Raw genomic sequence first — 27,188 nt, 5'->3', positions numbered from 1 at the left:
TCAGAAGTGTAGTCGACCGCAGACTTCGAGAGGACAGCACACAAGATTGTACCTGAGACATTATGACTGGATTACAAGTTCTCCGGCACAGCTTCCCTCTGTGCCTACCTACTACCGGCCCCATATTGGGGCAAATGAAATCTTTCGTTCATTTGTCATCGCTCAATTTAAGGCTCGAGGATACCTTTCGAGTGTATCATTAGTCCCAGAAAAATTTTCAAAATCATTCACCACTCAAGTGTCGCCTTTCTAAAATATCCAAGTAAGTGCTTTTAAGTATTCATTAATTTAAATCTCGTTTGTTCAATCTAAAATTGCGCGCATCGCGCCCATATAAGGCCCAGGTGAAATGTGGCGTAAGATTTGCTGCGATAGCTCTCGTACAAGAAAATATTTCAGCGGATGCAGCGCTGCTTCGTTGATGAGAAATCCGTATTACCTTAACCGGTAATGTGATAGGCTACTTGTTAGTGATATTCCGTATCGCAGCGCCCATCTTCGACTCTCCGCGAGCGTGGAAAGAGCCTGCGGAATCAGGGGAGCCGATTTCTCCCCACTTCCATTACGGCGGAAGATCTTTTTTTCCACCGTACATTTATTTTTCAAGTGCGTATCTTTGATTCATGCCGGGGTGTTGCTTCGTCGTCGGAGGGTGGCTCTGAATTTGAATACAATTGAATGCCAAAAATAACGTCGGCGCCGCTGGTGGATCACACCCGCTGTTCCGCGAGTGGTCCGACGCTTAAATGACTCCTTTTGTTTTTCATTTCGATTATTTCAGGGTGATCCGGTACGAGTGCTGCGAGGGCTACTACCAGATTCCCGGGCAGAAGGGATGCACTGGAGGTAAGTCGATCCGGAGTCGTTGGCAGGGATATGGGTGGGCCCACAACGCCCCTCTCATTACACAATTCGGCAATTTGGAAGGAGACAGTAATAACTCAATGCGAGTGGAATCGCAGCGAGTGAAATTTTAATATCTGAAGTGCCGTCTCCTCCCGAGCACATTCTACTTGCGAAACTTGCCCTCGAGTAATCATTGCCCTTTTGGTGATGCTTTTGGTATTTATTAGACAAAAGGAGTCGTTGAGAATCTAAGTTATTTTTAAGTGATGTATTTAGACTTGAATGTTGTTTATGAGTGTAGAAAATGTCTTTTGTGCATAACGTCTGTGTTTTATTTCTGTTATTGTATTGATTTCTGTTAATGTTACGCGCAAAATTGTGGTTTAGGATTGTTTGTGATGTCTTTACTAGTGAATTCGTATGAATTCCCAGATTTCCTATCTTAAAAGTACGAAAAAATTACCCCTTTATGAGTTTCCAAGGATCAAATATAGTCAAAGAATGGTTTGCCTTTCGGAAAACGAAAAATTAGTGTACACATATTCTTTCAAATGAACAATTTGATACTAGGTACAAAGCCCCTATAATCAAAATAAAATGGCTATCTTAAAGTATCGTTTACTAATTTGGCTTATCCCTAGGACTTAACATTGGATACACGAATAATGGTTCAAAATGTCCGGCCTTTTTTAAACGTAACCCTTGAAGCAATGTTCTTTTAGCCCTAGCTAACAGTGAGCCATAACTGCTCTATGAGTTACTCACGAACGTTTTATCACCCATTACATTCGTCAGTTTAAAAAATTGAGAAACACTGATCTAAGAAGCAGACAGAAGATGACTAAGGTACTGATACTTATCTACCAAACAAGCAACATCTGCGCTGGACAACTCTAACTCACAGATCAGGCCTATTAGTTCGACAACATCATTTTTTGTGAACAATCCAGCCGCATTTTCATATTTCATAGTTGATGTGTCGCTTCAATAATTTTTCATTGTAACCTTCATGATTTTTCAGCACATGAATCAGTCATTTCCTTCCAAAATATCTCTTTCATAAAATTTACTAAACTCTAGCCATAATTTTCTTTCTAAATCTCATTAAAAACCGAAATTAACCTATTAATTTTAGCCACCTTCATTATTTTTATTCGCTCTTACTGCATCAGAGATTTTAAAAATGTCCTGATTTATTTGCTAAATAACCTTCATATATTAGCCAAAATGATTTAAAAATAAAATTATTAATTAATAGCAATTTTTTTACTTAAGTTTCATTGCATGTTGTCACATGTTTATGTTTTATATCATGTGCACCGCTTAAATTTTCTCAGAATATTCCTCGATGAGTAGTATCATCACCCTGGAATAGAAATCACAACACTGGAAAATAAATCTTTGCAAAAATGCAATGCCGAATTTCGATTTAAGGCATTGGATACTGTGGCAGCGTGATAAAACGGATGACTAGTTTAGTAAGCTTAAATAATAATAAGGTATCTACTGTGATAAATACTTCATTACCTCACTAGGATATGCATGTGAAATACTTATGTACCATATTTTTTTTTAATTCTTGCGTAAAATTTTAAAAAAAATATTTATGATTATTCAAATTTCATTGAACGGAATTATTTATATGGCACTTATATTTATAAAATTTGTCAATAACATAGTTTATCATAGTTATTTGTTTTATAAACGAAAGCCGATCTTTGAGATAGGGGTCTAGAAAATTCACGCCTTTAAAAGCTGCATGCGGAATATTCCTGCTATTTAGTGGCTTCAAATATCACGTCACTTAACATATGATAAGTATTACTTAAGTGTATGAGCTTCATTTGAGTACGCGAAATACTGCTAACCCACTATTGCCGGTGTAAAAAGGTAAAAAAAAATTTAATTGACATGAAAGCAAAAACCTACGTTTTCGCTCTAAATGTTTTCTTTTGCCTTCCACCCCATACTCAATTGGTCCTCAGCACATGCCGAACGCTCAATTGTTCACGTTTTTAATACGTAATTCTTTCCTTCGATATATTTTTCATCGCAGCATATTTCCGGATAATAAAGGAAAAAAGAGCATAACTATTGATAAGGATGAGTCGCCTTGAGTCATGGAAACCTTTTCTGTTGGTCGAATCTTATAGCGGTCGATGAATTAAGCAATATAAGCCTAAGGCTCACCGAAAATCCTTCCGCGATGACATCATGGCATGTTTCCTTCATTGATAGCTTCGGCACCGCCGTCGGGAGATTTTCATCGACATATGGCATCGAGTTTCTCGTCTTCTTCCTCCATTGTTCGGCATTTGCCTCTTTTAAATTCACGGCATGCTCGTCAACAGGATTAACGCAGACGTAATGGTGCTTTTAAGACGCTAATGACTCGTGCAAATGTCCGTGCATCAATTCCCCCCTCCCCCCACAGTAGATCTGCTGCCGACTATCAGCGGAACCCCCGCCTGAATTAATGCGATCCGAAAGACAAATCTTGCAGAATTAATGGCTGCGCGAAAACCCGTGTAGTTATCAAGATACCATTAATTCGCGAAAGAACTGAATCGCTCTATTTCAACACTCCCTCAAATATAACTACAGCCCGTGATAATTGCTGGGTTGATAGCTCAAGGGAACGGTTGGATAGTAAACATTAAGCTTGTTTTATAGCTACCGGGAGGAATAATTTTTGGGTACCTAACCCTCCGACAAAATGATAACCGTGAAACTCTTTTAAAAGATAGTTATAACTTCTCCCTCCGGTTCATTTGGCGATCTCCTTGCTCCATCGGCCACTAATTCCTCGTCCATCGAATGTGCGCCGGCCGATCCGCCGTGGCATATAGCGTGATGGCGCCACAGAGTTCCCTCCGCCCAGGCCGTGTTACCGCCGTATATTTCATCCCTCGGGTAAAAACTATGGCTGGTAATACTTTCGCGGAAGCAATAAAATATACTTAAAGTCAGAATTGGGCAATAAAAAAAGAGGAAGAGGGAGGAGGAGGTGGAGTAAAGAGGACCCATGTTCTGGCCTGTAAATTCCGGCCCTTCTGGGTGCATGTTCGGAGCAACTTGTGGGCAATTTGGGGGATGCCAAAGAGTCGCCCATGGAGACCTGCATAAATCAACTGTATTTATCAGTGCACGGGGATCAGAGCATAAATCAACTTCTGTACCACGTACGCGCCAGTTCTTTCCTGTTTATTTTACGGCTGGAGGAAGCTAGGGATAACATCAAATTTCCCAATTTTGAACGATATTTATACAGCATTCATAACGGTTGAGAAGGATAGAGAGAGAGACAGGAAGAAAAGGTGTATATATTTTTTGCCTCTCCTTTGATCCGTACTTTATAGTTTTATAGGCCCCGTTAAGCATAAACGTGTGCGCAATTTATAGTTCCTCCCCGAGACGGGAGATATGACCAGAGTCGAAATTCTGCACCCTGTGATTTTCTCCCTCGTTATGACGCAAGTTCTTTCGAGACGGGAGGCGCCACAGGGAAAGATTTCTAAAATCCCACTCAATAAGGTTTCGTAAAAGCTGATTAATTTAGCTTAGAAACGCTTGTTTGAACTGACTTCCTTGGTTGTCTTAATCGTGCATTATTTTACTCGTTCAACACGTGATTGGACAGAAATAATCACATATTAATTTATAGCTCTTTTCCGAGAGTAACTATTGAAAATGCGAGGGATGATGGAAGCTTGGCTTGCCACAGCATATTGGCCGCAGTGCTTCATTTTAAAAATATTACCACCCATAAAATCTACGGTGTTTTTAATTTTTTTTTCATTTTTCCGCTACTGCGATGACCAATTCACGTTCTAAAACCTTATACTTGGGGAATTAGAACAGTAGATTATTGGATTGCTCATCATCCCGTGCCTCATTACGGCGAACACTAACAGCCTTTTAAAAGCGTAGGCAAGTGGAATGAAAAACATGAGAAAGGCGTATACGGAGAGTTGCTTAGGGAGGAGAGGTGGTGATACGTGAAAACGGGATTTTCATCGACCTTGATGAGCGCATTTTTGGACGATTACTTCGAGTTTGATCTTTTGAAGAGGGAGTATCTTTGAACGGGGAAGTGACTTCATCTTTTTGGAGAATACCGATCGTATTTATTTGGCTTCAAGTAGTCGCTTGGGTTGATTTCCCCGTTGAAAACTTGAGTAAAGTACAAGACCTAAAGGTCGCTTCCACAATTATTTCAAATTCTACGTACAAATAGTTATGTAAGTTTACGTACAAATAGTTATGTCCTCCATGTACTCAACCGAAGCCTTAAGACTCTAAAGAGGCTCTATATCTTAACATTTCCTTAACCCGCCCCGTCTTAGTTACCCGCACGGTGTACTACACTGTTATCACCGTCGTCAAGTGACAATTTCCGGATAAGTTTGAAGCAGCTCATCACTACATATTGCATCAGCCAACTTTTTCAAAGTATTCGTATTGTCCGCACTTTCTTGGCCCCTCTATTGTATTTTTATTTATTTCGTAGGTTTCTCCTGTATATATCATATGTTTCCTTATTCATTGTCTGGAACAATTTTCTGTGTCCTTAAGTCAGTCCTAGGAGTTGAAATATTCTTCTCGCCGTTTTCCATCTCCTCACGTAGTGTCGTATGTCGTATATGGTAGACCCACTTTTTCCATCACGGTTAATACTGTTTTCTTGGTAGTAAACTATTTCCAACTCTTCTAATTCACGCTTATTTGCAAATTAATGTTAATGCTCTATTGCCCCTTTTCACTTTGATCATTGATCAGCATAACGTTGTTAATTTTAATGATCAGTATCTTAAAATTACACCATCACATTAATTGATAATCTACTGCACATCCATAATGGATCATTTTGCAGATTAGTCATGCATTTGAAAATTAATTATTTTTAGTCTAATTCATACTCCGGCATTATATTATTCATCGATTTCGAATTAAAAGTGTCTATCAGTAATAATTATGAATGAAATACATCTTTTGCCACATTGATTTCGTCATGAGTGTGATGCCGGTCGTAGTACATATATATACCAAGTATAATGAGGTTCTCAGCATATTAATAGTAATATTTCTAGCTGTTTAACCATTCTCTATTACCCTTGTGATAGTCACATGCTGATATTTTGAACTTTTAATGTTAGAAATTGATAAATTCTCGAAGTGGTAACTACACTTGAAATGAAGTTTTTAAGGAAAGATAAGTAAATATCATTAATTCAGCGCTTTGGGCATTTATAGAGCAATCGGTATTTTACTGTAAACATTCTTGCAAAGGTTAAAGTGCGCATCCTACTTCTCATCCTAGTTCTAAAGATATTTTCCTTACCCAAACACTGAATCATTTTTAAACGATAATCTATAGTTTACGAACTCTTTTCTTTCTCGATACTATGTAGGGATTAAAGAGCTGAGTGACTAGATTTTTCCCTTGCCCTCTTTTCAGTTCACACCATGTTTGATTCACATGTACCGTTTTGAAACGAAACCTTTCAAGGCATATCTCTTCACACAGTCGTGATGAAACTTTTGCTCATCACAAGCGTGAATTTCCAAATGCTTGATTCTCATCTGTTTCCCACCCCCTGGATGTGCCGCGATGATTCATATTTCTGGCTTCGTGGAGCTTAAGATGAATCACCAGTCGATAAGTTTTCTTTCCTATTAATCCATTGAAATGGCCCAATGATCACAATGTTTTTAATTGAAAGAGCTTACAAATCTTTTGTTGAATCTTGGCACGTGACTTTAAACACCCATGTCCTGCGTCCGTCTTGCTGCGTATTTAGCGTCCGTTGACAGCTAAAGCCATTTTTCGCCGATATTTCTTTTCTTAATAGTTTGCAGATAGGGTTAAAGATTTTTCTCAATATTATTTAATAATTTCTATTTTAATTATATGGTGTTTACGTGTGAATGTTTCATGCCCAATTGGGCTAATCGATCAGTAGCATAAAGTTTTTCGAAGTATTCAACTATAGACACTGGTAGAAATGTATGCCATCTGACGATTGAAAGGTATTTAATTGAAAATTAATGCCTATTCATAATTTTAAAAGTTTTGAAAAGAAATATCGAGCTCTTAACTGATCGGAAAATCTATTTTTTGACAATGGACGGAGGAAAATCATTTCAATGAATAGACATAGCTGTTGACAAATCTACTGAGTACACATTCACACTTGGAATGGGTTCATGAACAATAATGGCCAAATGGGAAATTTTTAAAATTATATCAAATCTTTCTTCGTTTTTGAAAATAATCGCACCTATCAACTGCTTGGGTAGATTTTTCATTCCCCAATCTTGCTCTTCAAGTTTCCAGCTTGGGTCACCAGAAGCAAGTTTGCGGTCTCCTATTAATGACAGTGAGCTTACGACACTTTATATTTTTTTCAAATTCCTATTTTCTCCCTTTTGTGGTTTGGTAATATTTTATGACGTAAAGGACCCGCTGGGTGTCCCGTGACATATAAACTGGAAGTGTGGCCGAAGTTAAGCCTTAAGGTCGCGGTTTTTGCCTGGACTTTTCCGATTTTCACTTGAATGAATATAGCTTTGGAAGCGTGAAAACTAATTCCGCGGAGACGATTTATAGTAATGTTTATTTTAGGTTTTGCCATTTCGTGACATCACGAATGTCTCATGTCGTAGCGATAGACTGAAAAAGAAAGAAATGCATTGGAGACAGTCCCTTCTCATCATTTGACTCTACACATGCTATTCCTGGCTCTCTCACCTGCGTAAATACGGTTATGATTATCATTTAATGGGGGGCAGGCATCATCAAGCAGGGATCATTCAGGTTTTTCTAGAAGGTGACGGAAATTCCGACTGAACAACATTTATAGTTGAGACGGTAAGTCAACCCGAATATACTATCTTAGTATCTATGCGAGTTTCTCAAAAAAGTTAAACGATTCTTTCATAACTATTAACTCCACCTGGAGTACTTTCCTCAAAGATCGGTTGGCATTTTCTCGGGAATAAATTGTAAATATGATTACTTAGATCTTTCTGATTCACAACGCATACTATCATGTGCAGATAAGTTATTAACTTGCGTTAGCATGCATAGCCTTAGAAGTCTAAATATGCTAACGTACTTTAATAGCCTAGTAAAACGGTTTTTAATTGGCTTATAGTTACTAGAGGTACAAAATGGCAAATATGGTGACCTGTTTCTGCTAGTATCGTAAAAGAGAACGCACGCGTTTATTGTTAAATCGAAATATTATTTCAGTAAGCAAGAATGGAAACATGCCATCACAAACTTATCAAATAGAAAATTGCTTAAAATAATACTAGGGGAATGACGTAACTTTTCGGAAGAGAAACAACAAACTTTAACCAGGAATTATGGATGTTCAGAAGTATTTTGAATAGAAAGAGTCTTGGAGCTACAATTTTGTTGTTCATTAAATAAAAATGTTATGCATAAATGAGCTTCACTTTCACTTAGGCCTTCGTTGAAGCTTTTTTTCAGCGCGTACATATTTTATTATTGAATCACCATCGTAGTAATCAAATCCGAATGTTTGATAGGTCAGGGTAGGATTTACGTATTACTAAGCCCTACTTAGCTATTACTAATAATAACCCTACCAATATTATTTACTGCTAATACTAGCTCTCCTAATACTAGCTACTACTAATACTAGACCTACCTTTGATTGTTTACCACCTTCTGACGTTATAAAATAAATATGAAACACTGCGCGAATCTCTAATAATTAGGAAAAACTTTATTATCCTAGGTGATAACCCTAAATCAATATCCGGAATAATTTTGTTTTCGGAGGGAACCGACCTATACCAACTCGTTTAATACTTTTAAATCAAGTAAGAGTTGAAAAATATTAATATTACCGAACAAGGTCATCTTCAAATAACATAGCATATCCCGCCAAATTTTTGATTTCCTTTTTTTCTTAATACAGACACAGTATGGTGCAAATTACCTCATTTTTGAGGCACTTAAAAAAACTCAATTACTTCTACACCACCCCATGATGTCTGAAATTTACGCTCCAGTGTAGGGGGTCATTCCCTTTCTTCGGACCACCTGCGGTTTCTCAGGGAGATCTGGTATCCATAGCATTATTTGGGTGAATCTGAGGGTTCCTAGAGGCGTCAGGCGAAATCAAACTGGGATCCTGAATTAGGCAAACCCGACGCTATATCTCCTGGATCACCAAATCCCATTGTATTAAACTGATAACAGTAAAAGTACATCTTTTTTTTAGAATCGGTCGATGGCGAATTCCTGACATCCACATTTGAATGTCATCACCAAAACCAAGAGAGCGTAGGATTTCAGTATCTCAGATTGCAGATACGTTCTCGGTGATCCCCCTAACCTTCCCGTGTCCAAACCAAATTTCACGGCAACGGAACGGAAACAAAAACGAACACGAAAACGTAATGCGCGTCGGCTTTCCGCGAGCTCATTCATCACCTCCGTAGGGAGGAGGAAAGATTGCTCCTCTCGATAACTTCCGATTTCTTAATAAGTCTTGTCTTCTGTGTTTTTTCTCTCCGCCACCCTCTCTCGCCTGCACCCTCAACCCCCTTCGTCCACGCACCCGTGCCGCCGACGACGACCGCGATGCCACCTTTCGACGAGGCAGTGAAGCCGCTGAAGAGCGTTCTGGAGACGGCCCGAGACCTGGGCGCCGGGGAGTTCGTGCGGCGGCTGGAGAGGGCGGGCCTGGCCGAGGACCTGTCCAAGGATGGAGGCGGCTCCTTCACGCTCTTCGCTCCCGTCGATGGAGCCTTCCAGGTAGTCTCTCCCTCGCCCACTCGCTCCCCCGCCACTCAACCCATTCACTACCGACCACTTCCCCCTACCTGCGTGTATGTACTCACTACCGACTCGGGCCCCTCCCACCCGCCCTACCGCCACCCACGCATCAACCGGTGACCATACACGACGGGGATCGCCAATCTCATGAACAATGACTGGTTAGCTGGCTGACTTGAGAGGCGTTCGTCGCTGTTCATCGGCAATTTGACCGCGATGAATGCCTGCGTGAGGTGATTTTATTTCCACAATTGGAAGTCATGTGAGTCAGCCACTTCATGAAGATGGTGAGAATTATATATTGAATATTAAAATTTGATTTTTTCTTTCTTCTTTTAATATCACCCTATTCTAATAGCGAAATACTGATTTTTTCTAACCCATTTGGTTTTTTTCCATCATTGAAATTTTTCTTATGATTTACCTAAACTTTTTAAAGCGATTTAATGCTCACGGCTTGGAGAAGAATAAATGAAAGAATAAATTCATTGACCAAAATATGAAATAAACAGTGAAATACATTAAAAACCCTATGGTATTGTACTTAAAGAGAGTCCCTAAATTTGCCCATTGTAAGAATTTGTTCGGGGGATCTTTAATCCCTGGTCAATCGACCTCCAGCTTCCACCGGAGCATAAGGCTATATAAAGGCACGCCAAGTTCACTAATTGGTTGGGACATCCTTGACTGACTTTTCATTATCTACCAATTGAACACGATTAGAACTCAGTGGAAGATTTACTGGTAAGTAATCAGCAATATCAGGCTAGTTTTATGTCTGCTTTGTGGGGAGTTATAATAATCGTGACTTAAATATGCATGATATCATCCGTAAAATCTCAAAGGATTTGCAGTTTTTAAATGATTAATTAGCCAGACCAGAGGTTAGACATTTTATGATTTCCTTTAAAGTTTTCTGTAAAAAGTATTTGTAGTTGGCAAATAAAAATAGAGATACAAATTTCACGTAATTTTGTGTCACAGTGTGTCTCTCCTCTTCTCAATTAATATTTTCAATTAATTATCACAAAGGATACCAGCCTTTCTAAGCCGGCCACAAGGCCAAAGGTCCGAAAGTTGTAATTTTGCTGGTGGAAAGAGTTGAGGGAATGTTTGGGAAAAACTGGCGTCAGGTGAATTTCACACGGGTATCCTAGAAAATCTGTTCCCTGCCTGTTTGATATTTGGTGTAAGCGTGCCCAGCGCGGTCAAAAACCGGCGCTCGGAATGGCGTGGGTTCGTTACATTCGATGCCACGATGAAGAGATAATCTTTACATTGGCCTCCCGCCTGTCATTGTGATTGATGCTCGAGAGGCGTATCACTTTTCCTTCCCGAAGCGAAGAGAAAAAAAATCCGTTCTCCGAAACCCCTTAACGAACCAGCGACGTTCGCCCTCCAACTCCATCCTCCCTCCCACTCCATCCCCTTTCCCACTCCGGTGGAATGCAATTCACGACCGTACCTATTCGGGGCGCCACGTCTCGGAATTTGTCCGCATAAATATTTACGAGTTGACGGGTGACGGAGTGAAAGGGGTGGGAGGAGATGAACAAATGAACACCCTTCCCTCCATCGAATTTCGAAAATCGCACCTCGACCCCTCCCCTCCGCCCCGTCCTCCCACGCTCCCCTCCGCCGTTCCCTTTTCGCCGCCCCCTCCTCCCTCCCTCGCTCCCTCACTCCCAATCCCCCTGATCGTCCACCCCTGTCCCACCTTCGATGGCGCCGACAGTGAACGCCCCTCGGTCGGTCAGTCCACTGCGAGGACGTCGTGGCACGCTCGTGTGGACGGGCTGCGGGAGGAACTGGAGAGGGGCGGGAGGGGAAAGGGGAATAATAAAAGAATTAATTGCTCACAGGCAAACACTCTCGGGGGGAGGAGGGAATTCTTAACTGTCCAAGAACCGAAGGAGTTCCCAGAAGAGGCCGATAGCAATTGTCGTTCAAATAAAATCATAGAAGGAAGACAAATGTCATGAATAAGTTTTATTTTGGGAAGGAAGGGGGTAAGGTGTGTCCTATATGCTGCGTTGCATAAGGGGAAGGTGCGGTTCGATCCACTGTTACGAAACGTTCGATGACGAACACCGGGACGTTGACATTACGGTCAACTCTTATTTTAATGTCGGAGAGTGTTTTGTGTTTCTTGGCTCGGATTCGAGATATTTTCGTTTCCAATTCATCAAACGATATTCATAAATTCGGACGGAGAGTTTGTTAATCCTATGCAGGGGAAGATATATATTCCGAACGAAATGAATCAGATCGAAGTATGACCGATGGGATTACTTGTTACACTGGTTCTCAATTTCCACTTTCATATAAATGACCGAAATAATTTCAATTTTCATTCCAAAAATATGCGTTCAAAAATTACAAAATAACCTCCAATAGAAATAAACGCAGAGACTAAAAACGGACGTTTTTTCATGTACGCATAGCATGGTTATAAAAAATAGAAATATCACGTAATAAGATAGGTGAGAAAAGTCACGCCTACTGGCAAGATACCTTTAATTGGGATAGGAGGGAGGCTTGAAATATCTCCAATAATGCACCATTTGTGCATGGCCCCAAAAAGGTGTCCAAAATGAATTAGTGAATAAATTTAGCCTTTATGATGAAAATAAAACAATTTTAGATTTAAAGACAATTTAACAATTTTAGATTTGGCACCTATGAGAATTAAAATTTCAAAAACGTAAAACCCATAATTAGGGATAGCATAGTATCATTCCGCAGTACTTGACCTTAACTTTAACGAGGAAAAAGCAATTTTTATGATATTCAGATGAAATTGGTCAGAATATAATATTTAAATTTTATGAGTTAAACTTTTAAACATCATTACAACCCGCAAAGAAGCACCATCAGAAAGCTTGGTTTTAACACTGACGGGAATAAAACAATCGTCTTAAACTTTTTCTGTAACGTTGCGTCCGACAATCCGCAAGAAGACACGGGGGAACGATTTAGGAGGAGGGAGGGTGGCAGTGGGGAGAAGGGGGAGAATAAGGGGTACAAGGAGAAGAGGATAAAGGGGAGGCGGGGTTCAGGGGGGAAGGCACCGGGAGGGAGTGGCGGGGAAACAACGCGATGAATAAACAAGAGTCACGTTTGAAGGCTACTTAGGAAGAGCCACCGATGGGTGCTGGATGGGGAGGGGTGTGGGTGGGCAAGAGAGGGGGAGAGAGGCGTACGAGACATCTCACGTGGACATAAATAAAAGGTGGGCGAGGATCGCGTGGAGCCACCCTTCCCTCCTCTCTCCTCCCACATCTACGACGGAATGGATGTTTATGAAGGAAACTTATAACTTTGCCGGACACAAAACTCCCCGCGGAGGAGCCGCGATGAGGATTTCTTCGCCGGTGAAATGTTTCAATGTCAACTTAATTAACGCCCTTTAATGATTTCGCCCCTTCCTCCACCCAACCCTCTCCTCCTCTTGACTTTGCATACGAACGTGCGAGTGAGTGCGAGCACACACACACACGCACGCGCACGTAAACACCAATTCAACATCCTATCGAAGTTTCTCATCCCTCTTTCCACCTTACCACCCCTGTCCGCGTCATTACGATCGCAAAGTTCCTTAATCTCTCCCTCCCATCTGTCTGCATCCACCTCCCCACGACCGGAGATCTCCAGCAGCGAGAGATGCCTAAGCTTCTATTTCCATCGCTTCGGCGCCTCGCCCTCTTCCACCATCCCCCTCCCTCCCCCCCTTTCCCCCTCCCTCCACATCACTTACGTCGCACCGATCGTCGGATATAGTATATTTTCCCCCCTTCCTTCCCCTTAGGTTTAGGTTAAGAGGCGACGGCTCCACACGAGGCTGTGTATGGGAGGCGAAAGCGAAATATCGTAATCTAAGCGGCGGACGTTGTTTTATTTCCATAATACTGCAGGCGCCGGGTGCCAGGAGTGACTACGCGTTGGTAAATGAGCGCTAATGAATCTGCAGTCGGTGAAAGTGGGACGCTTTGATGCGAGGCTTCCGACTCGGAGTAATTCGCATGCTGCTCTAATTGGGCGTCGGGAATCCGCGACAGGGATATATATTCCAAGGGTGCTGCCCCCCCCCCATATCTCCCTCTCTTTTCCTTCTTCTCGATATCTGGAGTCTACGTCGAATTTCGTTCTGACCGCAGACAAGGACCTCACTCAGTGGTCGGAGTCGTGCGCGAGATAATTGGGAAGGTGTCCGTACTCAGCAGAGAGAGATTGGGTGAATAATTTGGTCGAAAAAAAATCGGAGCTCGTTGGAACGGGGCACGCTTGTTTTCCGGAACCGGGCGAGGGACGCCTCGGTGGCCGGGTTAAAACCTCCTCGTTCGGTGTTGCTTTTAATCATTCCGGACGCGTAGGGTGGCCGATTCTTCTCTCTGTTGAATAACGACGATTATATTTTTTTAACCGAGCACGTCGGTCTCGTGCCTGCTGCGATGGAATAATGTTGGTCCCTGAAATCAATCAGGCTCCCGACCGCCGAGCGTATATACGTCTCTATCCAAAAGTCTAATGGAGCATATTTATATCAATTTTCCCGTCTGGGTATCCTGATACATGTATTCATATATTTTATAGCTGCGAGAGAACGAAAATTCCAAACTACGGCATAAGGAACAAGCTTGAAGTGTTCCTATTATCCAACCCGTTAGCGACCCTAGACTCTTAGTTAGAATGACGAATGGAATGCCAACTACCCCATTACATGTATTGTGGATTGTTATTAAGTATCCTTAGCAAAGGAGGGGAAGTGATAATTCCCAAATTTCAATTTTCGATAAGATTTATATGCCCACAATGTAAGGGATTGCTTCGTTTTGCGCACTAAATATTTACCAACATTTTATCGTTCTTTCATTATTTTACATTTATTCTTTTATGTTACTATTATAAACGGTGTTATAGGTCTCTTACGACAGGCAATTTCGGTGAGTACATCTGTATGAGCTGGTAGGTATTAGTACTTGGGGCTGAATCCAGGAATCGCTTCAGATCCACGTGTATTAGAATTGACATATGACCATCGTTATCACAACAACAAACCCGCGAGGTTGGTGTTGAAGTTGAGAGAAGTGCCCTATTCTAGATAGGAGATGTAGCGGCCGACACGAAAAACTTCAGAAGTGTTCTGATACATGCAAATTAAAATAATTCAACTGCAGTTTCCTTTCGAAAGTCCAACCGCGACTTTTAATAGTCATTAGTTTCCTTGGAGGGCCATTCTCATGCACTTTTAAATCTCTGCATTAGACTTAGGTAACATTCCCGGGTTTTCTGCAGTCATTCGTGAGGAAGAGATGAGAGTGGTGCATAAGTGAGTGCATGTTTGACACCCTTGAATGAAATATGACTTATTTAATTCCGTATTCCCGACGTAATCCCGGAGCGGAGAGATGGATTTATGCCCATGAGAGGAAGATCCCATTCTCGGCTCAGGGTTTCAACGGCTAGAGTTCGCCCGTGCGTCAAGAACCTCTCCAAGAAATCGTTTGCGACGGAAATGAGATTTCCATTGTCTTCCTCGAAAGTGTGTTGCTGCACCGTGTCGCCTAATCTACTCTGCCAACAACGAACGCCCTTCGGAATCCATAAATTCGCCAATCCTCCTAAGGGATAACAAAGCATAATAGATGGGCCGAGTACTCCACTTTGTCACAATAAGTCAAGCTCACTCCGCCTCTCTGCCTTCTTCACCCTCTCTCACTCTCTCCCTCTCTCCCTTTCCCTACCCCCAGCCGCCTCTGCAATATCCACCCCCGATTTTAAGTGGCTCTGGCTTCACTCCTGTCTACAGCCACATTTTTCAAGCAACCCGGAGAATCCTCCTCGATCCCTATGCCCCACGACGGGCCTTGTTTTTCTTGTAAAAAATAATGCGAAAAACATATTTTTTTAAATTGAATAATGTCAGGCGAAGATTTTCGAACGTTCGTTGAGGATCTCCAAGCAACGGGCAGGGGGGCAGGAGGTGAGAGAGAAAGAGAAGTATGGAGTGGAGGATTGGGGCAGGGGGAGTTGGTCGGAAAGGAGCAACCTCGCGGGCTTAAATCCATCGCTGTCGAGCGCAGGAGACGTAAGTAGATACCCGTTCGGGCGGTGGTGGTGGGAGGGGGTCGTGGATTGGAGGGTGGGTGGCCGCGAAGTGGCGGGGATTGTGGTTCCATTTGGCTATCGGCGAGCGGATCTTGGTCGCGTGTAAATCTAGCCGCCACCCACGCAACGGTGGTTGGGCTCCTCGCCACGGGGAGCGCTACACGCATCTTTACGTGCCTTTTTACTGCCGGACACATTTACCTTCCCTCTTCCTCTTCTTCCTACTCCTCTCTCCCGTGCCATTTGTCCGTGGATTAGCGCAGTGAGGGACCGTACATGGTTCCCTTCCCCGCGGGCGCCTCTGTGTCCTGTCTTTACGCCTCTCCGTGGCCGTCGTTTGGTGCTAAAACGTCTTGTCGTCTTCTAATTGACCGCGAGTCGTCTCCTTGATATCCGCGCGCGGGTGAGAGGTTTGCGTGCCGGGAGGCGTTTCGCTCTTCCCTCTTGGCGATTGTCCCTTATTCGCGTCGTCTCTCGTCGACGCCGTCCGCGCAAAGGATTTCCCTCCTTCGAGGACGGCCTGGTTAGGTATTTGCAAAATAGATGTTTTCGTTTCTTTCCACCGAGAGAAGCATTTTAGCACTATCGCGAAGCGGTGCCGATTACTCTCTCTCTCTCTCTCTCTCTCTCTCTCTCTCTCTCTCTCTCTCTCTCTCTCTCTCTCTCTCTCTCTCCCGGGCCAAAATCAGTTCTAGTTCCTCGTTTGGATCATAATATTTTGCCCACAGTGTTGGACTTCGATATTCACGCCGAACGCAGATGAAACAACTAAGGGTTTTGGTGAGAACAAACCGTCAAAACGCGAAACTGCTGACGAAATTGTTGGCATTTTAGCCGAGAGACTCAGCTCGAAAGACGAGAACGGTTATTATTTTAGTTTACGTCGCTTTCGAAAAGCATAACATATCCTTCTTTATCTAGAATCTGCGTGGGGTTATTCAGATGACATAAATTAACTAAGTGACTCGTCATCAAACTAAATGAATTAATTGAATTGACTGAATAGGTAAATTGAAGGGGTAAGGAATATTTGGATTTCGAAGAATGAAATTATTCGTCATAATGGTAAGAATGCTTTAAACTGAAAGAAGGACAATAGCTTGTTTTCTTGGATTTCTACAGGATGTATTCATAATTATGTATTTCAGCATCTCTGTGTTAATTAATTTTGTCCTCCAACATTTTCCTTCCACTACTGTGCGCGTCAAATGAAATAAAGAAGATGATAGAACAACTGTCGCGGTTGAATTGGAAGGGCGGGGCAACAATGATCAACGGCCATTGCGCAGCGACTACGCTATATATGCGTGTATGCTATTAATGATATATAGTACATACTTGTTGTCTTAAAAGAAGTCAATGATAAACACTTGATGAGGCGCTCAGCTTAGAAAAATAGCGTTTTCGAAAAAAAAATAGCCCAGAGAAACTGAAAAATATTCTTCAGAGGAAAATAAGAGATAATAATAGCCGGTAATTTCAAAGGGGATGCCCGATTCTGTTGATCGTTGACTTTACGGGATATTAATTTGTTCCCTTATCGTTATTTCTCCGATTATTAACCTAAAGAAGAAAACGTATAATATTTGCGATATGAACGGATTTATTTGTTTCAAAATAAAATTGGTAGTAGTTTTATGGTAGGCGACCGACAGCTAAGGTCATTTGCGCCATAAGGGATGGATGGGAAAGGAGGACGGGAGGAGAAAAAGCCGGCGTCGTGGCAACGAAAGGCACCAAGGGGTCCGGAGGTTAACGTCCCATCCGACGGCGTGCTCACTTAAAGCACTCTCTACAAAACATCACGAGCAGGAACTGGAATACCACTGAAAAATACCTGCCGCCTCTGGGATTCGAACTCTGGTTCTTTGGGTGCGAAGCCTGTACATTAGCTACCGCACCATCCCGATCTCCAAAAATAAAATTAATTTTTTGCGACCTAATTGTCACTTGAGTCATTGATGAAACTTAATAAATCTGATTCTTGTGAAATTGTAAAATGCTGTAAACTCGAATTATCGGGAGAATCTATTGCATTTTTTTTAAATTGAAGTTGTAATTGTAAACTATAATAAAATCATGAAAGATTAAAGGAAATCCAATCGCTTAGAGGGAAGAAGTTTATGTCATATGTATCCATGCCAACTCTGCAGGATGATGTATTTTTTGTTCGTGAATTTGACCTTATCTATCGCTGTTGTACCCTCATATCAATTTGTAAAACACTTCTTGATTTCTATCGTCATGAAAAACATCTATATACTAACGTGAAAAGCACACGTGCATTTGATCTGCTGCAAATAACGCTGCGTGATAATTTATGACCTACCCTTTATGACTTTCTTTTCACGGAGCAATGCACTGCTTCCTTGACGTTTTATGCCCAAGAGGAAAGTGGTGCAACTGTTATTACATGCTACGTCCTAACCATTCTCATTCCTACTATATCCCTTAGACAACTGCTTGGCTAACAGATGGAGCACATAATATATACTCGTTCGCAAACATTATTTCAAACCGGAAAACTAATTTCAATGATAGCATAGGCATATTATTTATAATGATTAAAGGAATGAATTCATTTCTTTTAGCAAGGACACCGGTGCCTTAGTGCCTGGGGGCTGAGTTTTTGGGGCCAAAGATGTAGCGCTCCAAGATGATGAGAATAATAAATACCCGTCGTAAAATTCCTCGGTGAGTTATGTATGGTGTTCGGAGTCGAACACCGACGTTCCTTTTGCCAATCCTCTTTTATACTGGGATCAGTGCCTAGTTTTCCTTCGCGTCCACTTCCTTTCGTTTTAATTTGCTGCCTCGACGTTGCTTTTTCTCTCTCTCTCTCTCACTCAAGCTTCCTGCGGAGTTTAATTTATAGAATCACAGTCCGGTAACCTCACTTTCCACCTTCTCTTTTCCTTCCCCCCGTGAACATTTCAATGCGGAGCGAATTCAACGGCGAAATAATATTTGGCGAGAAACGAATGAAGACCGTAACGCGGCAGGACCGAACGCGCGCCGGTTTGAATACAATGTGCATCCCTTCTCCATTCTTCCCCCCGCGGGCCGCGCGAGACGGGGTGGTGTTAATGCTCTCGCTCACAACGGGGTGTGCCCGAGGTAAGGGCGATTCGAGTCGTGGCGCGCCCGAAAAGACCGTTCATCGAGAACGATGCAATTTCGAGCGTACGAAGGGCGCGCTCTGGACGAGTTAAAAGCCTTTTATTGCCCGCCACTATTCGTTGTTATTTTACTGCCTTCGCGCCACTGCGACCGACCCTGTTGAGAGCGTTACATGGAGGCCCGTGTGCACTTATAAGGTACCTTCATTTGAACATTGTAATCCACTCCTGTTTATTGCTATTTCTTTGGGGATATCAGCCGGTAATCCTTCACCTGCCGGGGATTGGATCCTAGAAAAATCGGAAATTGTGGAGGATTACTACTTTTCTCACCGGCAGAACGATGGGCACTATTAATAACAACTAAAAGAGGGAAGAACGGTTTCTTTTTTTTATATCTCCGTATAGTACTTACACTATGGGAGATGGAGGGTCTCCACCCTTCTCGGGAATAACTCTCTCGAATTATGTTGGACGTGTGTGTGTGTAAATATATACTCACAATATATAAATAGATATATATATATTCATATATATATATATATATACACACACACAATATGTATATATTTTGTTTCCTTGATGGCGTTGATGGATCGAATTACCTTCAGCATTCCAAGGAAATTTACATTTAACTTATTTTTATCAAATTTTAATGAGGAACTAGCGGAAATTAGTTAATGTCTCCTTGGATATTAAACAGGCATTGGATACACCTTCATTTGATATTATGGCACCCATTTTAGTGGAGCATTGAAGATGTAAGCACCAAGGATGTATGCAGAAAGAAATCATTTACTTCATATATTATCATCATGAAAATCTTTTAAAACATATTTTCATAAAATTTGATTCAAAGGTTATTCTTTAACTTTGGAAACGTAAATGAAGGCTAGAATCAGGAACAAACTAGTTTAGAATCGCCTCGATCACCATAAAGGAAAATGTTTGCAGTATAAACATATTGTGGAATGGAGTTACTTGATTTTCTGTAAAAATTAACTCCCGTCATTAATATTTATAATTTTGTTATTACATGCACTCACGATGCAATTTAAAATAAAAATATCTCGGTTGGCTTCGTTATTCAAATCACTAATATGTATCAGAAAACCAATTTGGATTCAGGAAGAGCATGGGTATAAGGGAGGCTAGTCTTAGCTTACGGATTCCGGTTGAGAAATTGATGCATGCCAACTAGTCACTGTGCATAACATTCTTGGACTGGAGAAGGCCTTTGATAAAGTCAAGCGGAATAAGATGTTGAAGCTGTTTGAAAACTTGGAATGTGTTACAGCGACAGCAGAATAATCTATCAATTCCACAAGAACCCAGTCGACAAAAAGCAAGCGAAAGACGGAATAAAAAAAGATAAATTAAGAGGTTAGGCAGGGAGGTAATCTCTCACCTGTGTTATTCAGCATGGACTCAGATGAAGAAATAATGGAAGCAAAAGGAATCGGAATAGAGGTAATTAGGGTGAACGCGGATGATGTCGCTGTTATAGCTGAGAATGGAGAAGATCTGAAAGCATTCTTGAAAATAATGGATCGAGTATTCCATGAATGTAACTTGAAAATAAATAAGAGGAAAACAAAATTCCCTATTTGAGAAAAGCACAAGGCATACGTTGCTCTGGGAGGAGAGAAATTAAGACAAGAGAGAGTACTCAACTACATCGGAAGCATCGTAACATGGTTGGAAGAAGCTCGACATATATCAAGCACAGAATAATTCAAGGTAAGAAGGTGTTTATGATGAAATGCCTACCGAATATACGACTTCAAACAAAAAAGAAGTCTTTGAAAATATTCGTGAGGAGTATGGATCAGACACATGGACCATAGGAAAAGAAGACTGGTGGAGAAGGCTTCGGAATTTGGCCCTGGACGAGGTTGCTGAAGATTAAGCGGACGGAGAATGTAATAATGAAGAATACAGAAAAATAGAAGAAGTAAAAATCATATGGAGCATCTTATGAAAAAAAAGCCAGATGAATTGGGCACAACTTCAGACATAATACGTTTGCAAATAATATAATACAGAGGAAAATGGATAAAAAAAATCCCGTGAGGAAGGCCAAGAGATAAATGTCGATCAAATAAAGAGGATCTATGATGGAAGAGCTGTCAGGACATATGAGAATTAGTATAAATACGTAAGAATCGTTTCATTGTAGAAATACTAGACATTTCATTGTTAATCAGGATTAATGAGTCATGAATTTATTTATTGCGCATCCTCGAATAACGCTGTTCTCAAATATATGAGACTGCACATTTTAAAAAAACTGAAGACAAATAATATTCAAATATTAACCTGATGCTTAATTATACAATCAAATGATTACGGGGTTTGTTTGGGAAGTACAAGATGGACACAATTCTGTTAGCTAAACTTCCCAAGTATCTGCATACAAATAAATAACGAAAAGAGTTTTCAAATGTAGTATGATAGTGGCAAACAGGAAGAAATGTGGCTGTAATCACTGTTGAAGTTCTTTGAGCTTCTTTTACCGGTATCATAACCCGCAAGTAATCTCAAGGCTATTTAAAACTCCCTTTATGTTCACAACTTTTCATTACTAGGAATTTGAAAGGACGTGTTAACTGTCTCTCTAAAAATAAAATAAAAGTTTTACCCATTGACGTCTTGATGCTGCTCTTCGGACTTTGTTGCATTAAGCCAAAGCCCAGATTGGGTATAAGAGCCCCGAACCTTTATCTGTCAAAGATCGTCAACAATGAGACCGACTCGACTAGAATGGTTTTAGCCTCCTTAGGGCCACACCCTCCTCATTGAGAAGCTTTTCTTAGAACGTCACGGATGTTTCTCCGCCGCCGGATGCTGAGCAAAGAGGATTTGCCAGTGTTAGTAGGTTCTACATTTGAGTTCGAATTCTAATCCTCATTACTGCATTGCTTGCGTGTTGTACCATTGGTATTTTATTAATTTTAAACCCGGGCGTGTATGCTACAGTGGCAACGGGCCTAGATTCCCATCTTAACTCAATCGCTCTCGAGTCACGAACGCCCTTTACTTATCGTATTTAAAGAAGGGTTTCGTTCCTTTATGGCAATTTGGTAATAAATAATATGGGTGTCTGCGACTCTGCTAATGGCATTCTTGGAATCTTTGAAATTCAAGTTTCCGATTGTATTAAAAAGAATGAAAGTGTAAGCAAATAATTTGCGGAATTTTTACATGGACTCAAACTTCCGTAGGATGTCATTTTAAAAAAAATAATCTAAGCGTATATTTGTTGCGGCCTCTCCCGCAGTTTCTTTGGAGTCTTCCGTTACATTCGCCAAAATAAATTTGTTTTAAAATGTTACCATGTGTGTGTATCGTCTTTAGTCTTGCTACTTAGGCCTAAGAGAAAGGTAGTATCTGCGACTGGAATCCGCCGTTCAAACTCCTTAACGTATTAATTTTAGAGGCCACTGCTAGAATTCATGTTAAATTATCTACAATTGGCTTTCTTTTCCCAGCACCAGCTTGTAAGTTTCTAGCTATGTAGAGTAGAAGAGGTGAATTATAGTCAGGCCATTAGATTATTCACAGTCTTCTTTCTAAATTAATGAGATATGTAATAAGTTTTATGTGTTGAAAAATGTGACTGGAAATTTGCACATCCTTAAACTTTTAGTGCTAAATAAATTCTAACGCTTAAAAATAGCGCGAAGCCCCTAATAGTAATTGCCGATCAGGGATGACATTTACCGGGCGATTTTTATTGAGTCGGCTTAATCGTTAGTTTTTATTTTATTCATCTCGTTTTGAACTTATATAAAGAACTTTAAGAGCTTTCCGTCTTTTGCAACCAGTTTATGAAGCGTGAAGCCCCGTTTCTCATGTCTTCTTTAGCCTCCCATATGAAGAGCGAAAAACGCATGTCATATAAACTTCCTGCTTTCATTATAAAATGGCATCCGATGATTCTTTATCATCTCCCGCCTTCCCTGAGACTTTTTTTTATATCCTGTATTTCTACATAAGAATTCTATGAATAAGTGCAACATTTATCAATCATTCAAATCATAACTTTCTATTTTATTCTTACTCGGAAGAATAAAATTTCATTAAATTTTGCAATTCGCTTCACAGCTCTCTATTATCTCTTACAGGTGTACTCATATTTCCTTGCGCATTTCATATTGTATCGGCCGCAATTGTTAGCATAGCCTCTGCCCTCGAAACTGTGATCAAATATCGTTGCCGTGCTCACGTAATTAAAGAAACGATGCAATTTTAATAGTGTGGAGAAGTAGGCGAGTTATAAGTTTATTTTTCAAAAATTAATGTAAATTCTGTAACCTTATATAACTGAAAAACGACTTGAATCTGAATGTTCGAACGCTGCCGTAAAACTCCATAATCGGTGGTCATCATTAGCATTCCTGAGATTTTTGAGAGCTTAAACGATGAGGAGAGTCTATTATTCCTGGTCTTAAGCAGATATGCAATCTTTGTACTTCTTGATTTAGTATATTACTCAGATCTTAGAGCCAGTATGCGCTGAGTTCACGAGTCGATTCACCTCCTCGCAATTCCTTTTAATCCATGAATTTATTCGCATATTTGTAATTCAGGCGTAATTAACCTGAATTCTTCCTGTTTTTGATCGTCTTCTTTCTCGGCACTTCATTTTTCTTTGAAGCTGAAAGTATTTCACTCTGTTTATAATAAGCCTTCGTTTCTGCGAACTGTGAGGAATTTCTTATCTAAAGCCATGTAATTAACTCAGGTAGATTTTTTTAGTTTAAATCTCGTATGTATTTTATCATCTTTTTTTTCCCTTATATATTCGTAAGGATTTTCCATTAGGAGATGGAGGCGTTTAAAATTATAAATCAACTTCGAGGGATGGACACTACGACGTATAAAATGCCGTCGATCACAGTTGTGCAAAACTCATATCTCGTGTTTTTTCCATGTCTAAAAATTCTGAGAGTGTGTGGAAACATCATTTTTGTCGAGTCGAACCTGATCGCGATTCCGGAAATCCCGAAGTCGAGGCAAGAAGACGAATCTTCCAGTCACTGCGACGGCAGAGCGCTTCCCATCTGTCGCTCTCACCTCTCGCACCTCGGTCTCAATCGCTCACCTCGGTCGAGAGAGCACCGTCATCGTTATCATCAAGTGCTCCTGGAGTGTAATCCCGCCGCTCACTCCGAGAGCGCATTAATCCGGAGAGCCTTACCCTTCATCTTTTCCAATCCCTTCAACAACCAACCACCCTCCTTCTCTCCTCCCTCCCGCTTCTCCCTCAGCCCGGATTGTCCAGTGTACGGGCACACGCCCCCGTTCCGACACCTCCCCCCCACCCTCACCCACTCCCACCTTCCACCCGGCCAAAGCCCACTCACGTCCACCCCCTTACGCTCCCAGACCACCACACGCGACCACAAGCCACCCACCCCCCGCCGGCTTCACTCCTGCTTATCCTTTTTTATAGCGCGCGGAGAGAGGTAAGATGAGATTCGGTGCAGAAGTATAGGAAGGGAAAGGAAAAGGAGTACGCCCCAATTTATGAAACCCCTCAACCGATCGGCAATAAGTTCTCTCCCACTCCCCTCGTCACCTCTCTCCCTCCATCGACCCCCCGACGGACAACGAGGACATATCTCCATCCCGTCCACCTCCTCCCCCTACCGGTGCCACCTCTTGCTCCCCTCCCTCCGTCCACCGCCCTCCCACCACCCAAAACCTCTTCTCCCCCGCCCCCTCATTTATTCATTCTTCCACTGAAAAAAATTATTTCTATGTATGTGTATATATATATAGTAGTATAATACTGGTAGTCAAGTAGTCTAACTTGAAGAAGGCCTCGGATAAGGCCCAAAGCTTAAACAATTTACCTTATGGGTGTACTTATAAGTGTTTCTATTTCATTTGTGTTATATTGAACCGTACAATTATCATATAAATGTATACATATATGTGCGTATATGTGTGTGTGTTCGCCATTTGTCGGGTTTTATTGTCTTAATGTTCAATGTGGCTCCTTTCCATCTTCTGACTATGCATTCCATGAAACGTACTTTTCCTATCCTTAATGGCATTGCATGATTCCTTTCCCTACTATCCTTTCCTCTTTTGTCCTTGAGAAAATATCCTTTGGTTGATGAAATAGTTCCATAACGCCATCTCCTGGCCAAAGAATCGGAGCGGTTGGTTGTAGTAACCCCCACGGATTGCAGATTTATATGTTTCCTCGATAGCTCAAGCGGTTAAGAATATTGGCCCGGCCAGTCGAAGATCCGTGGTTCAACTCCCACTCAAGAAAACCTTTTTTGCGCTTTTGTTCTGCTCAATTCCACCTTCCCCACCATTCCTGTGTTCGTCTTTTACATGTGTTCCTATCCCTTTTCCATATATCTATTTCCATGTGAATATATATATATATATATATATATATATATATATATATATATATATATATATACACACACACATATATATACATATGTGTGTGTGTTTATATATATACACACACACATCTATATACATATATGTGTGTGTGTGTTTATATATATATATATATATATATATATATATATATATATATATATGTGTGTGTGTGTGTGTGTGTGTGTGCGTGTGTTTTTGTGTGTATATGTATATATATATATATATATATATATATATATATATATATATATATATGTATCTATAATTGTGCTCTAACTCTTTCCCTATCAGAACGCTCCGCGTTGGTTGCAGAGCCGACTGGAAGAGCGGAGGAGTCCTCTGTTGCTGTACCACTCGGCGGCGAGGAGGGTGCCTTCCTCCCAATTCAGCCACCACCCCAACCACCTCCTGCTGCCGTCCCGCCACACGCCGCACCGCCTGCACCTATATAAGCACCAGAACGGGGTGAGGAAAGCTGGTGGCGATGAGCACCTTGAATGCCTCTCATTCGCGTTTCTTGTAGAATGTATTGCTCAGTTGCAGATATATATTTTCTCATTGTATTATATTATATTATATATATGCTATATATATATATATATATATACATGCTAATAAATATATGTTATATATATATATATATATATAACCATAAACACAGTAATCAACCCGAAGGTCGGTTTGGTAGGTGATGGTAGAGATAACCCAGTACTAAGCCCTATACCGCGAGTGAAATTCACACATCAGGGTAGGGGGGGCTAGTTCCTTTCCCTGTGCCGGTTATGGTTTCTCGGGAAGACCTGGTACCCGAAAAATCACATAGCTTGGGTGGAGCTGCAGGTGCCCAGAGTGCCTTGCCCGGGAATCGAACCCTGGACCCTCCGGTCAGCAGTCACAGCAGCAGCAACGCTCTACCCACTGGACTACCACGACCCACATATATATAGTATATATATATATATATTTATTTATTTATTTATATATTTCCATATATATTTCTATATATATTGCATATACATACTAACATATGTCGAATGTTGAATGGGAACATTTTAACGTAGCGTATCCATTCCACTCGAAAAATCTAAGCATTAATTACCACGATGGCCACTTAGTCTAGAAAGTAGGGAATAACTCATTTACTTCGAATTTCAGAGCATTATTTGTTAAAGTTGGGGATTTTATGTGGATGCGATTAGAAAATAATTCATTGGCATACATTTTTGCATCATCATTAAGAAACGGAATACTCACGATCCGGGCCTCAATTAATGATATACTTATACATCATATTTAGGACCTAAGATGATGGTCATTCATTGCAACTCTGGTCCTGACTGGTGCTTTGTTATTTTTATGGTGTTGTAAACATTTTTGCGAATAAATCATTGGCATGACAAAGTTACCATGTAGCGAATTTATGTATGTAGCGGTGATATGAATACTGAGGATTCCCTTTGAGAATGACGTTTCTTTTAGTTGTAGAATCAGTGTTTGTTTGCCTCTAAGTCATGCGACATTCAGCCTCCAGCCAAAACCTGAAAATAAACTATAATATATTATTTGTCCCATTGTACTACAGCGGAAGAGATAGCGTCTGTAAAATTAGAAAGATTAACTGTAAAACAGATAAATTTAATGTCATTTTTCCCACGAACGATAAGAGATCAGAATAACACTATCGGACTGCGATAGAGGGAAAAGTATTTTGGGCCTAAAGTAGCTTGGTGGGTTATCACTCCCTGTCACAAACCCTAGCGATGGCTTTCAGGGTACCATGTAGAAAGATAGAGGGTAAGACTGACTTTGCTGATGCTTGTGGTACGTGCAGTGATGAGGGACGATCCACATTAAGAAATACTTTATAAGATTTCAAGATTGGGAAC

At 41.0% G+C, this 27,188-nt stretch overlaps 1 protein-coding gene across 1 annotated transcript in view; it reads left to right on the top strand.

Annotated features, from left to right (window-relative positions):
- LOC139690177 (transforming growth factor-beta-induced protein ig-h3-like) overlaps positions 1-27,188 on the top strand; it is a 186,274-nt gene that overhangs the window by 112,907 nt on the left and 46,179 nt on the right. The window contains exons 3-5 of the mRNA XM_071587452.1: positions 782-846; positions 9,489-9,640; positions 25,594-25,767. Coding sequence (XP_071443553.1) covers positions 782-846; positions 9,489-9,640; positions 25,594-25,767 — 391 coding nt within the window. The remainder of the gene's footprint in view (positions 1-781; positions 847-9,488; positions 9,641-25,593; positions 25,768-27,188) is intronic.

Source organism: Hetaerina americana, unplaced genomic scaffold, assembly GCF_022747635.1.
Source record: "Hetaerina americana unplaced genomic scaffold, ioHetAmer1.1.p SCAF_3, whole genome shotgun sequence".
NCBI lineage: Eukaryota > Metazoa > Arthropoda > Insecta > Odonata > Calopterygidae > Hetaerina > Hetaerina americana.
This window is presented reverse-complemented; position numbering and strand designations above follow the sequence as displayed.